Source organism: Pectinophora gossypiella, chromosome 10, assembly GCF_024362695.1.
Source record: "Pectinophora gossypiella chromosome 10, ilPecGoss1.1, whole genome shotgun sequence".
NCBI classification, from domain to species: Eukaryota; Metazoa; Arthropoda; class Insecta; order Lepidoptera; family Gelechiidae; genus Pectinophora; species Pectinophora gossypiella.
Genome location: NC_065413.1, coordinates 9,513,842 through 9,528,977, shown reverse-complemented (window position 1 = coordinate 9,528,977; position 15,136 = coordinate 9,513,842). Strand labels below are relative to the sequence as shown.

The 15,136-nt window shown below is 39.1% G+C and overlaps 1 protein-coding gene across 1 annotated transcript; it reads left to right on the top strand.

Annotated features, from left to right (window-relative positions):
- The first annotated feature begins 252 nt into the window (after positions 1-252).
- On the top strand, positions 253-1,992 carry LOC126370127 (protein N-lysine methyltransferase METTL21D-like). Its single transcript, XM_050014874.1, has 3 exons — positions 253-694; positions 775-970; positions 1,159-1,992. The coding sequence occupies exons 1-3, from the start codon at positions 438-440 to the stop codon at positions 1,387-1,389; spliced, it is 684 nt and encodes a 227-aa protein (XP_049870831.1). The 5' UTR covers positions 253-437; the 3' UTR covers positions 1,390-1,992.
- Positions 1,993-15,136: the final 13,144 nt, after the last annotated feature.

Genomic DNA, 15,136 nt, shown 5'->3' with positions numbered 1-15,136 from the left:
TCCGAACCCCAAACGAATTAACTCAAAAGTCCGCATAAACTTTTGAGTTATGAAGCGGCTTCCTGACACGAAGCGAAAATAGGCAGATACACTTTGTTTATTGAATACTCCAATATAATAACACTCGCGAATGTCTTCCGACTAACTTAATGCGATCATTAACCACAAAACACCACTTCGTATTAATTATTTAGATTATTCAATGAAGAAAGCAACTGTCCCGTTCCCGTCTCCCGCCAAAAAGCCTGAAATATTTAATTTTATCGATTTGATTGACAGACACTAGCCAAGTACCGGTTGTCATAACATAATTTTTGCAATGTTTACCTTTTACAATTAAGTTTTAAACACGTTTGTTCTAACATTTGTAACAGTTTGTTCTGTGGAATTGATAAATACATAGTTTGTTAAAAGGTTTTAATTTGGTTATAACAAAAATGTCTCACCGAAGATCAAGTTTTCAGTCAAATGATTTATTCCCGAGGGAAATTGATATCGAAGTATGTCTGAAAACGTTAAAGATATACCAGAAAATGGAGGGAGATGTCAACTGCGTCGTTTGGGACGCCTCTTTAGTTCTAGCAAAGTATCTCGAGACAATATGTCATCAGAGACCAGACTTCTTAAGTGGTATGAAAGTTTTGGAGTTGGGTTCTGGATTGGGCGTTGTTGGTCTTACAGCTGCTACCTTGGGGTGAGCTATATTTGTGTTAACTTATAATAATAAAAAGTAAATAGCAAGACCTGAAAATATATTGATTGATTGGATTTTAGAGCTCAGGTGACACTAACTGACTTACCAGAAGCCCTACCACTGCTCCGGCTGAACATAAACGAAAATAAATCAAAAATTAGTAGTATGGGTGGTTATGCAATAGCAGAGTCCTTGGTGTGGGGTGATACAAGTTCAGAAATCCTTAAGGAAGAATTCAATATGATTCTTTTGGCAGACTGCGTCTACTATGAAGAGGTGAAGCTTGTTTCATATAAGAACTTACACAACTTTGTTCAAACCAAAGAAAAATGCATGTGAATGAGTTTTAATCTCTTATCTTACATTAATATTTTAATTCTATATTTTTTAAGATGAATTTAAACCTATTAAGCCAAATGTTATAATTTCAGCTTTATATTAAACTTATTTGTTTTCTTTTTCAGGCTATTGACCCACTTATTCAGACCTTACAATGTTTGAATGACACAGTTACAAAGAAACCAGTTATATACTTGACTCAAGAATTGAGAGATTCAGAGATACAGAAAAAATTGTGGAATGCTTTTTATGAAAAAGTGTCTGAGAATTTTTATATTGAGAAAATACCTGAAGATCAACAACATGCCAACTACAGAAGCTCAGATATAGTTTTGTTAAAGTTAAATAAGAAATGATACATGTATGGTTATGAGTTTAACTAAACTGTTAAAGTAGAAGTTATAAGTAAAAACGGTTTTCTAAGTTAAGCAAAAGTATAGGGTATAGGTAATCAAGTTTAAAATAGCTTCAAGTTATTAGGATGTAAATGTTGATCTATGAATTGTTATTTCTATTTGATAAAGAAACCATTGCTGCTATTTACTAATTCAACAAAATTTTGATGCAGAAAAGTAACCAACACCTAAGAAAAATATTTATTAAAAACTGATTACCAAAAGTCCAGTAGTACAAACATGAATTAAATAAATACAGTGATGTGACTTACAAATTTCAAAATACAGGGTGTTATTTTAACAATGAAAACTAGTTTTGATTCAAACTGACATAGGTATATTGTACAAGATGATGAGTATGATGTCAATCTTGCTTGCTGCAACTGGACATAAAATTTCCAATTTTATTATTAGAATGCTATTATGCATTATTTTTGCAAGATTGTTAAATATCAAATTATTAATTTGTTGTAGGTATGTAGGTACTTTGTTAGTTGAATGAAATAAATATAACAAGTTACAAGTCTTTGAATCGAATTTAAATAAAATGTTTTCGATTTGGAATGTCTCGATTAAAATTATAAATTTCGAATAATCCTTCACCTTCCAACTGCTCCAACAGTAGTTGGTCAGTAGTCTGGAGGAAGTATCTATTCAAACTCTCAAGGTGGGATTCCTTCCAAAGCGGAGGGGAGACGAGCACTTCAGGGTAGTTATTCTTGGAACACCGGAAGTCAATATCGTTAGGTACCGTGAACGCAACCTATATAGGTATATCCTAGAATCTTTTGCAAATATCCAATTAGAACTTGTGTACCTATATCGTTAATTTACGTAAGTTCTAACTGAATATCTGCATCTGCAAAAAGATCCAAAATACTAGGATATTTTTGCGTTAACGGTAAATTACATCAAATTATCTATAAATAATTATTACATTTATATACACTAAGAACCGTCTCACATGGGCATACTCCAGTATTAATAAATCGATCATCGTGCGATTTGTTACCTTACCATACCTTATCACATTATAATATTCAATAGCAAGCTACTAAATAAGAATGCTAGCTTTATGAACTGAAAACTAGGTCGCATGGTCTTATGGTCTTAGCCTGACAAATGAAAAAATAAAATAACCACAGACTGATAAGAGATACTATACTATTGATTTGAATTAGTGTTGCCGAAAAATCGATAGTTTTACTATCGATAGTAAACAGCCAAAATCATCTACCCAATCGATAGGCCTATCGATAGTATCGATACTATCGATAGTATCGATACTATCGATAGTTGAAAAACAAAAAACTATCAATACTATCGATACTATCGATAGTCTTGAGCTTCTTGGAATGGAGCTGACGTCTCGCCTCAACTTTGGAACCACCATTGAATCCAAAGCTCAGACTGCTGCCAAAAAACTGGGCATCCTAAATAGGGTTAAGCGGCACTTCTCACCTGGACAACTTTTGACCTTATACAGGGTGTAACGGAACGGGGGTATCAACCCGAAGTGTGCCTACTCTGTCACTATCTACAAATCACATGCGAGAGTATTGGCCGCCTAAATTCATATTTGCATTAGTTATGAGCAATTGAATTCCAGGTCTTCATGTAATAAATTCAAATTTGCACAACACTACGTAGCAATCAGCTGTTCAAGGTATTTAACTTTTGAGTGAACAGCTACCACCTCTTTTATTTATGCCTGCCCTAGTAAAGGGTAAACGTGCCAGTGATGGCCATATTAATCAATATTTTTTAAATTGTTTTGTTTCATCCTTGTGAGGCCAAGATTTCCAGACACAATAGTTAAAAAAACAATGGGCATTGGTCCCGGTTACTGCTTACTGATGTAATAAGTAGTTGTTACATGAGCCATGTCAGGGGCATTTGGCGGCTCAATAATAACCCTCGCACCAGGATTGACGAGGTTGGTTATCCACCTCACAACCAATAGGATAGAACAAGATGTGAACATACATAAATCACGGCTTTATCCCTAATGGACCAGACAGAGCTACAAGTAATTACACATATCTAATATCACACTTACTGCGCTACTGAGATGGGCAGAGTCACTTTGTTGTACAAGTTTTGTCCAAAAATGTAGTCGATTACCTACATTAATAGTTGATAAAGAAATGTACTTTACAATGCATCTCGTCTCCTTGTGTAGTATGCTTTATTTTATGATTACGTAATATCAGGCTCCCTTAACACCGTCATCCAGGTCAAATGGGCATCACACTAGCGGCGAATGCGTTCATGGCTAGCTAGGTACGGGACAGTTTCATTAGAATACTTTCAGAGTTTTGCAGGCCCTAAACAACTACTACTACTCATACACAGTTACCACCAATCACTGACTAAGGTGTGCAAATACTAACACCTCACTTTACAATGGATCAAAGGACACAGTGATTCAAGAGGTAACGACGCGGCGGACGAGTTGGCCAGAAGGGGAACGGGAGGTAACAGCCATCGGTCCGGAACCGATATTGCCGATCTCATTCGGACAGGTCCGCTCGCTGCTACGAACGAGAGCAGCCAACAAACACACCTTTTTTTGACGTGACTTATCGAAGTTTTGCCGCAAATGACATTAACTACTTGGCCGGACAAATGGGGAGCGCTGAAGGCTCTCACCCGGTACAACGTTTAAGACAACAGGCCTGAGGGTGCCCAGTTGGGCGCGAACCTCGGCTCAGGGCGTCGTCTGAGAGGAAAAATATTTGAAAGAATTAAACGACCCTAGTAAGTCGATAGCGATAAGCGCTGATTGAGGGAAGTCGTCGACCACGCCGGCGGTGTCGGTATCGGGGTCCTGAAATGTTTGTTGTCGCGAGCTGATTGGCTGATTCTATGGCTAGAGTAATCGGGTCGTCGGGATCGTATTACATACTTCGGACGCCGATGCTATTCAGTACCGTTCCTAAGCGGGATGTATTCGGAAGCCGCAACTACCAGGGGATTTGGTTGGTGCGGAGCAGAATCAAAAAAACTAATTTGAGCCATTGGGCAATGGTTGGCAGACTTAGGTCAATGTGCAGATTTTCATTGCGATGGAACCACGAACGATTTTGTATTTCCTGTAGACGGTGGATTTGAGAGAGACTCGCGTGAGCGAAAACTACCCCTGCATAGGTCATGATCGGACGGATGCAAGTCGTGTAGATTCCAAAGGGATAATTTACTACGCTTGTTAAGGAGACAATGAACACGGCCCATTACAAACGTGGCGCGATCGCGCACACGTTTGATATGGGCCTTGAAAGTAAGACGTCTATCTAAGACTACGCCGAGATATTTGACTTGCTCCTCCCAAGGGATCGGCTTGCCAGACATCTTGATGACTTAAGTTGACAGCGTGACCGTGACGTATTATAATAGCCCTTTGAAAAGTACACCGCTGCACTTTTCTCCGGGTTTACCTTGATTCTCCATTTGCGAAACTACTTGCCCAAGGCATTGGCGCGTTGGAGAATTCCGGTCATCATAACTCGACCACGGCACGAAGAATAGATGGCTGTATCATCCGCAAATAAAGCTAGTTCGGTATTAGGGTATTTGGGAATGAACAAACACACCAGACTATGAACCACCGTAAATAAATGCAGGCAGGCTAAGATGGCACTACCCAACATCAATAGTTGTCTCTCCAAAAGAATTCTAAATGTGAAGAGGTCTCCACTAATACAGGTAACAGCTGCAGGTAGCAGGTGTAGCTGTGTGGTCACGGTGATATCAACAAACATCTGTTTACACTAGGTGTCACCGACAAGCCCCTGTGCAGAACCTGCATGGACGAGACAGCGGCCCATGTGCTACTGGAGTGTGAAGGAGCCGCCAACTACCGGGTCCGGCACCTTGGCCAGACGGGGTGCCTCCCTGAGGCGACCGGCAACGTCAGAGGCTTCTTAGAATTCCTTGGGGATTTACAACATAGTAAAAGCAAAATAAATTTCTCAAGTACCGTTGTGACTGCCTACCCCTTAGTGATACGGGCGTGATATTATGTTAGTATGTTCTGATTACTTATGGCTCTGCCCACCCCATTAGGGATACGAGCAGCTGCAAGTGATTGTGTATCTTATTAACGAGACATTAATGTTACGTTTACAACATAGTAAAGACAAAATCAATTTCTCAAGTAAAGTACCTACCTAACATAACTTTACTTTTACTATGACATGGTAAAAGTAATCTTAAAATAAGTACTTTCGTACAATACAATAATACTTTATTGCGTACAAGGAATTAAAAACACATAACAGTATTTTTTTAAATCTTTCTATCGTGTGGGTTGTGAGGTGGATTACCAACCTCATCAACCCTGGTGTCAGGGTAACTATTGAGCCGCCAGAGGCCCCTGACATGACTCATGTAATAACTACTTTCTTACATGAGTAAGTAGTCACCGGGACCAACCGTGCCTTCCGAAGCACGGAATTGCAAATTGCATTGGGACAGTTAATGGGATTTATACCCTGTACCAGGATGCCAGGGCTCGCGAATAGAAAAAGGCACGCTAGTGTTTCAAACTATCGATAGTTCAGTATCGATTATCGATCATAATCATTCAACTACGATTTTGATTGGTAGAAATAAAAAAATAGCTTTTCAAAAAATCTAAATCCATGGACTTTTGAGTTATTGAAATTCAGTTTAGACAATCAGCCCACTCAAAATAACCATACTATCGGAGTGTAGCAATACTACTGACTGAGGGCAAAATTATCGATAGTTTGTTATTAATCCGCAACGATACTATCGATTGTATTGCACTTAGGTAATAAAATCGAAAATGTTCCCACTTTCCGAGTTATCAATAGTCTTGCTATCGATCGACTCTCGGTCGGGATAGATTATCGATAGACATTTTTTGATCGGCAAGCCCTAGTGCACCCGAAATTCAAAATGGCGGTGCTGTTAAGGGGAAGTTATCATTAACCATGATAAAAAATATTTTTTTTTTTTTGTATTTTTTTTCCTTCCTAAATTGTAGTCGTGTATTATCCAACAGTGAACAATAACATCACGCCTTTTTCCCATTGGAGTAGGCAGAGACTGCGGAATTTCACTTACCACTACACGCTCGTATCACTACATGCCCGTACCAAACATACATACATAATATCACGCCTTTATCTCTTATGGGGCAGACAGAGCCACAAGTAATCATAACATAGGTACATAAATAATTATCATGCTCGTACCGCTAATGGGATGTTCTTGTGACTCTGCCCACCCCATTAGGGATACGGGCAGAGTGATAGTATGTCTTATTATTGACAGATTAATTTCGCCTTCTGCTATTGCGCGGGATATTTGCGAAGAAACGTGGCAATTCTGTGTTAGTGCCAGAGTGTGAGCGCGGGTGATCCTTATTAGATAAACGACTTTTTTACTTTTCTAGGTTCAAAGTAAAATACGTACCTACTTTCATAAAATACAATACATTCATTCATTCAAACAATACCATAAAAATATTTTATTGCGCACAAAGAAATAACACACCCTTAAGTACCAGGATACTAGCATTCGAAAGAGATAGAAACATGCACACGAAAGTAAACTGTCAAATTATTTGTCAGTGCTTGTTTACTATCTGTGGAGTGAAGTTCGAAATTTAGATTTGTTGTGATAACTGTGATCAGTGATAGTTCGAGGTGTCTTTGAGTAATGTAGGTTATTATGAAATGATGATGTGTGTGGGTGCCGGCGATGGCAACTTAAGTGAAGCACGGAACTTGTATCAGCGATTCATAGAAGGTAGACCAGCTGATGAAGCCAGGCAACTGCCTTCACTGCATTGCTTCAGGAAAATGGTCAATCGCCTACTGCATTTAACGGGCTCTTTCCACGCGTCATCCGAGACTGGCCGCTCGGCGACCCGTGATCCGGAGTTTGAAGAAGCCGTACTAGCCGTGCAGCCAACCCAAGGACTACCACGCGAACCTTACCACATGCAACGTACGCCCGAGCTAATTCCTGCTGATTATTTACCTCGTGTGGCATTCTGAGAATGGTACCGAGTTCAAGTGGAAAGCTCACCAGACTTTGCTTCGAAAGTGTTGTGGACAGATGAAGCGGCAGGTCTGTGCATCGAACGGGGATGACGACATTTCGAACCTTTCTTGTAAAACGTAAGTCTAATTATTAATTACCTACCTACTTACCCACACTTTCACACTTTTTTTCCTATTTACTATTAAATTAAATACCTTACCTAAACAAGTAGGTAATTTTAACTTATTTTACACGTCATAAAATAATGTGAGAATAGTTGTCAAAGCAAAATGACTCCAATTATTAGATGCTTTAGTGTCATTCTTGTTTGTTACAGTCGCCGACGTGCCGCCGACTCGGATTGTTCCAATCGGCCGCCGACTCCTTTTGACGTTGCCGCCAAAGCCGCCGCCCGCTCGAATTTCGTACCTATCGCGGCCGTGCGAGCGCCGCGAGTACCAGGCGACCAGGACGCGCTAGGAGATTTTTTTTTTTTTTTTTTATGGCACTAGTGTTGCTTTGTGCCAATGTCAAGTATTAAAAGATTGGGAAACGAAAAGGAAGGAAATAACATTCGGGAACGGAAATTTACATAAAAATAGGATCAGGTAAATGGGATAAAAAATAAATATGAGAGTCTAATAAAGTATAAATGAATTAAATAAATAGGATGTAGAAGTAGGTATTATATCTGCTATAGTTTAATATCATTTAACAAAAGAAAGGAAAATATAATATCACAAAACAAAATAGGATTTAAAATTAAACAGGAAACTCGAGTGGGAAGAGGAACATTGGCGGAAATGAGGGCATTAAGGAATGATGAACGGTCATATTTAGTGCACACAAAGAAAATGTGGTCCAAGTCCCTAACATCAACACCACATTCACACATGTTACTATCCAGGATGCGCAAGCGACCAAGGTGTGCAGGCGTGCACACATGGCCGAAACGCATCCTGCAAAGCATAGATACTGCCTTCTTAGAACTTTTAACCTTAAAAAACCAAGGCTTAGAAGGTATATGAGGTTGTAAATTATGATAGAGTTTGCCCTTCAGACGGCTACTCTCAACCCAAGACTCATGCCAACTCTCTTTGAGATAGGTTTTAGGTAAACTAAGCAAATCATGGAAGTAGTTCCTATAAGGAAACATGTCACCATCCTGCACAGCTTCTTTAGCCAATTGGTCAACTTTCTCGTTGCCCCAGATACCACAGTGGCTGGGTATCCAAACAAAGGTTACAGAAAGGTCACTCAACCTACACTGAAGCAACTTTTCTTTAGTTTGAAATATAATTGGGTAATAAGGCTTCATCTTGAACGGGAATTTTTCTAATGCCTGCAGGGCGCTTTTAGAGTCACAAAAAACAACGACTTTTTTCAATTTTGCAATAAGGATATATTCAAGAGCCTTCAATAAACCAAAACATTCTCCAGTAAAGACTGAGGTTTCAGGAGGGAGTTTAATTTTTTGAATAATGTTGTATTGAGGATGAAAAATGCCTACACCAACACAGCTAGAACTACACTTCGAGGCATCTGTGAAGATATGGTGCCATTCTGGCCAATTCTCACCCACAAATGAATTAAATTTTGTGCACACGCCAACGTCATTTTTATCAAAGTCCAAATAATATCGAATATCAGGTGATATCAGTAAAGATTCGTATTTGATGCTGTATAGAGCAAGGGTAGGGGACCGACACAAGGGAGACTGAAGCGAAAGAAACTTTTTATAACTCATTACTAGACATGGAATAGTTTTATGTCGCCAATAAGGAGAATTGTCAACGAGGTGAACTAAATCAAAGAGTTTAGAATGTAATAAGTGATTTGAAAACTGCATAGATTTAAAGAAAATCCGGTCCGATAAGTATTGCCGTCTTAATCGAAGAGGCGCTTCGACACACTCAACCTGCATTGCATTTACAGGACTAGATCTCATTGCTCCCAATACGATCCTTAAAGCTTTGGACTGAATCTTGTCCAATTTATCCAAACAGTCTTTGTTACCTCCTTCTAAAAGAAAAGTCCCATAATCAAGAACACTGCGAATAATTGCATTGTATAATAATTTCAGATTAAAGGGATGTGCACCCCACCAAACACCCGAGAGACATCTCATAACGTTAAGCATTTTTTCACACTTGAGCACGATGTATTTAAAATAGGCAGCTCCGTTAAGATGACGATCCAACACTACTCCTAAAAATTTTGCATCCTGCTTAATAGGCAGTGAATTGTGGTTAAATTTTACTATAGGTATTAAGTTCGGCCGATCGCGTGATCGGGAAAAAACTACTACAGAACTCTTATCAACAGAAAGACTTAGTCCATTGTTATTTAGCCAGCACTTTAAAAGACTAAGTGAATAAGTCAGCGATTCACAAGCACTATCAATATTTTTATGAACACAGTAAATAAGCAAATCGTCAGCATACTGTAACACGTTAGCACTATTAAGCAAGGATGATTCCAGGTCGTACGCATAAATATTATACAGCAGTGGACTGAGCACGGAACCTTGGGGTAGACCCCTGTAGATAGTGCGACTAACATCAAGTCCATTACTAGATATCAAAGTAACGTGTCTAACAGAAAGCATATTAATGATGAAATTGACTAAGATAATAGGCACATTCAAATTAATCAATTTGTCTTTCAAAACAGGAATAAGTACGTTATCATAAGCTGCCGATATATCTAAAAACGCCGCAACTACAGAATTTTTCGCAGAGAAAGCTAACTGAATATCAGTAATAAAAACACTAACACTATCAATAGTACATAGACTCTTACGGAAACCAAACTGACTACGCGACAATAACTGATTCTTCTCAATATACCATTCCAAACGATTTTTGATAAGATGTTCTGCAACTTTTGCCATTACTGATGAGAGCGCTATCGGCCTATAAGAGGTTGCCTCATCAGAAGGCTTGCCTGGCTTTAATATTGGTATAATATCCTGAGAACGCCATGAAGTTGGTACATTTCCAGAAGTCATTACAGAGTTAATAATATTTAAATAATAATTTAAACCAGAATCACTAAGATGAGAAAGAAATGAATAAGGAATTCCATCCGGCCCAGGTGACGAATCCTTTACAGTAGAAATCACTCCCTTTAATTCATATAAAGAGAATGGAGAATCCAATGAAAAACAATCCTGCAAAGGTCTAGCAGGTGAAGGAGAGGTAGAAAGCAGTTCTTCTTGGGGAACCGTCGGAGGAGCAAGCCTGTCGAGGAAACTATCTGTCAATTGCGGAGACAACATAGAAACTGAAGGAGAATCATTAAACGCTTTCCTGAAACATCTAATGGAACGCCAAACCTCAGAAGGGCATGTTCTTGGGGAAAGAGACGCGCAGAATGCTCTCCAACCTTCTAGTTTTTTATCCCTTAAAATAATCCTTGTTTCCTCAATAGTATTCTTCAAACTGTGTAGATTTTCATCTGACATGTCATCTGCATAAATTCTCTCAACCTCTTTTCTTCTCCGTACAGCATAAGAGCACTCCGAATCCCACCAAGGTGGCATAGGAATTGAATCACGCACAGTTCTCTTAATTGGAAAAGATTGATCTGCAGCTTCAAGAATGCACAGAGCCAAAGCTCTAGAACATTCATTTTCATTGTCAATTGGGTTCTCTGGTAATTGAGATAATTTGTCATCAATAAGCTGTCTAAATCTATTCCAATCTGCATTACTTAAACGGTACTTCAATCGGGGAGTACGCCTCACATTTTTAGCATATCTTACTAAAGTGGAAATTATTAATGGGAAATGGTCACTTCCACAAGTAGACCGAAAAGTAGACCAAGTAAAATTAGATGCTAAGTTAGGCGTACATATGGTTAGATCAACAGCACTTTCTGTCTCGCACAGACGTGTACGTTCGCCAGTGTTTAGAATGCATAAGTTATAGTTATCTAAAATGTCTAGTAATCGCCTACCATTCCACCTGGTCACCGCACAACCCCAAGCTATATGGTGGCAGTTGAAATCACCCATAACTAGAAAAGGTCTACGAAGAGAAGAAAAAAGGCTTTCTATCTCCTGAAACGCATGCGCATTTGGATGAGGAACATAAACAGACACATAAGTAATATTATCAATATTTATTCCAACTGCATCAATCATAGTCAAATTATTATTAAATGAAACTCGAGAAAATTGTATCCCATCCCTAATTAACATGGCAGCACCGCCATAGCTGTCATCTATGTTATACCTGTCACTGTCATAACGTATACAACAATAACCTGAAATTCTGAAAACATGGTCTGGCTTTAACCATGTTTCAGTTAAAGATATTACAGCTGGCTTATATTTATTGATAAGATAAATTAGGTCAGACTTTTTGGGAAGAATGGACCTGCAATTCCATTGAATTATCGTATCCATTGTTGTTTTTTTGAGATAGAGCATTACAAATAACGTCAGCGTTGTACGGTTTTAAGATTTTGTTTTTAAGTAAAATATTGACAAGATTCATAACCATTTCAATGATTTGTTCTTGGTCTTCCGGATGATGAGTATCAGGATTTTTGGCTTGCAGAGCACACCCATTGCTAGGTGATGGAGGTTGAAATTCGCGAATTATAGCATTATGGGCCGCACGATCATATCCCTGAACAGACCGGGGCGGAGCACGAGGCTGTCTGAATACTGTCTTTTTGTATGAAGACGAAGTGGGAGCATTGTTTGAGTGTGGTTGGCTTGACTGGGCATAAGTAAAATGTTGGGGTGAGGTTGCGAGTGCATCTGCATACGATTTCGAGATAGGAGGATGCAGTTTGATGGCCTCATTATATGATATACATGAGTGTGCCATAGTATTCTTAATATCTTTTTGCCTTTTGAATTCAGGGCAGGCCTTGCTTGTGGCAAAGTGAAATCCAGAGCAAGCTACACATGAAGCAGCATCCTCCTCAACAGAACAGAATTGACCTAAATGATTTTGAGCACATTTATAGCACCTAGGTTTGGATTTAGAGCGGCACTGATCTTGGGAGTGTCCATAGCGGCAACACACGAAACACTGAATTGTTGGGTATACATAGATTTCTACGGAAAGAGCATTGTAACACATAAATATTCTTTTAGGAAGTACCTGCCCATCAAATGTAATTACAACTGTTTGGGAGGGTTGCCAAGATGGAGCTCCATTAACAATCACTTTGTGGTTAAGGCGCCTTACCTTTAAGATATTACCACAGCCAATAGGAGTAGAGATATTCTCTTTAACTTCTTCCAAAGACCAGTCTGATGGGACTCCTCTTACAAGGCCCATGCGTGTGACATTAAACGTTGGGATGAAAGCTTTGAATCTATTTAAAGCGAGCTTTTCACTGGACAAGAATGAGTTAGCATCAGTAAAAGTTGAGAACCCTACAACACATTTGTTCCGCCCTATGCGTTTAACGCTCCCAGGTACAATGTTTTGAAAATTGTTTTTCTTAAGAAAGTTACCAAATGCAATAGGGTGCAGGATGGTACCACTATCTTCAGCATCAGTTATACGCTGGACATGGAGGATGTATGGAGCAGCATCTGAACGGAGGTACTCTTTCCGTCCAATTTGAGGAGAGGGCTGAGAAGGTGGAGGATTTTGTCCTATTGTCGAAGAATGTTGTTCAGAAACATTGTCTATGTTGGGAATACATGAAGAACTGTTATCAAAGCCTTGATCATGTTTAAGTGGTTCAGGAGGCGGCATCAAGTGTGATTCGTCGAGATCGTTGCAAGAACAAGAAGAATTATCGCACTCTCCGTGTTGTTTCTTTCGTCGTACGCGCTTATTACACCCTTTACAAGTTTTTTTAGAGGCACGGACCCTCTTGCGGCCTGGATCTATCGACCCATCCGTTTCCATTCCTGAGCCGTCAAAACCATCGTCCACCGAAATAGTTACATTGCAAGCAACAGCCGGGGGACTCAAGCCTTCGCTTGAATCCCCCGCCAAAATGTCGTCAGGGGGTTTGTTCATAAGAACATGAAAATGAGTTAAAAACTTACCAAATGGCTGATATAGATATATATACACTAATAATACAACTTATAATACACTAATTATACTACAATACACTTATCTGATCCAAAAAATAATTAAATTTTCAAAAAGCAAGAAGAAACACATCCGACGTACTCGAAGTTTCCCGCCCTTTCCGCTAGGAGATTTGTGTAGTGCCAATATTTGAGTGGATTAAGAACAGTGACCTCAATAGTGCTGTGCCGTGTTTTTTACATGCTGGAAATATTAAAATATTTTTTTAACTGAAATTGAAAAAAATATCAAAAGTGTTTTTTTTAATTGAAATTTTGCAGATAAGATCTACATAAGGTATAGTTTTGTCCCCTTTCGGCTTGATACCCCCCTTCCGTTACACCCTGTATAAAGCACAAGTCCGTTCTTGCATGGAGTACTGTTCTCACCTTTGGGATGGCTCAGCTAAGTACCAACTTGCTGCGTTGGATTCTGTTGAGCGACGTGCTAAGAGGTTGATCGGCGACAGGAAGCTGGTGGAAGCCAAACTGCATAGCCTAGACCACCGCCGTAAAGTCGCCTGTCTGTCGGTTTTTTACAGATTGTACTTCGGGGAGTGTGCACAGGAGCTCCATCGGCTCATTCCACCAAGTCCATTCCATCTGAGGACATCCAGACGTACGGCGGGTTACCATCCTTACTTGGTTGACATACCACTAATCCGCACCAAGCGCTTCGCTTCATCCTTCATAATGCGCACAGCCAAGGAATGGAATGGGCTGCCGGCGTCGGTGTTCCCTGACTCTTATAACCTGGGGTCCTTTAAATCACGGGTGAATAGGCATTTTCTGGGTAAGCTCGTTCCAACGTCGATCTCTTCTTCTTGTAGAAGAACGAAGTCAAGAGCAAACCCATCTTAATTAAAAAAAAAAAAAAAAAAAAAAAAAAAAAAAAAATAGTATCGCTCTTCGATATTGCGCAAGCTATCGATACTATCGATAGTATCGATACTATCGATAGTTTTGTACGATCGATAGTGACCTTAATTGCGCGATATTGCGCAAGCTCGATAGTATCAATAGTATTGATAGTTTTTTGTTTTTCAACTATCGATACTATCGATAGTATCGATACTATTGATAGTTTTTCATCTTTTAACTATCGATACTATCGATAGTATCGATACTATCGTTGCTTATCAATAGTATCGCCAAAAAAGAGCTATCGATACTATCGATAGTATCGATACTATCGATTAATTATCGATACTATCGTTTTTTGGTAAACTATCGATAGTTCGATCGAAAACTATCGATAGGGCACTATCGAGCGGCAACACTAATTTGAATAGCCATAGAGTGAGGACCGGATCTGTATAACTCCATTGTTGTAAATGGGAGTTTTAATTTATGTAAATATCGGTTATTTCTTTTAACAGCTGTGATTTGGGTGTAGAGGTGCATATTCTTTTTTATAAATTTACAGCAATCTAGTATATATAAAGACGTTAATGTTAATATGTTGTATTTAACAGTTGATTTATTTAAAATGATCGAATTTTACTTGGCAAAGGACTACACGTCAGGCTACCTAGTGTACAGGAGCGGGATGATCAAGATAAGGTCTTGTAACCGGGATCAGTATTATTCTAGTTCTACAGATTTTAATTCGACTTTGAAACTGCATGAAACGAATTTTGT

Bases quoted from the DNA above. Each gene is read 5' to 3' on its own strand.
- LOC126370127 (XM_050014874.1), top strand. From the start codon at position 438: ATGTCTCACCGAAGATCAAGTTTTCAGTCAAATGATTTATTCCCGAGG. The intron at 695-774 runs GTGAGCTATATT...ATTGGATTTTAG, and splicing joins CTTACAGCTGCTACCTTGGG to AGCTCAGGTGACACTAACTG. The intron at 971-1,158 runs GTGAAGCTTGTT...TTTCTTTTTCAG, and splicing joins ACTGCGTCTACTATGAAGAG to GCTATTGACCCACTTATTCA.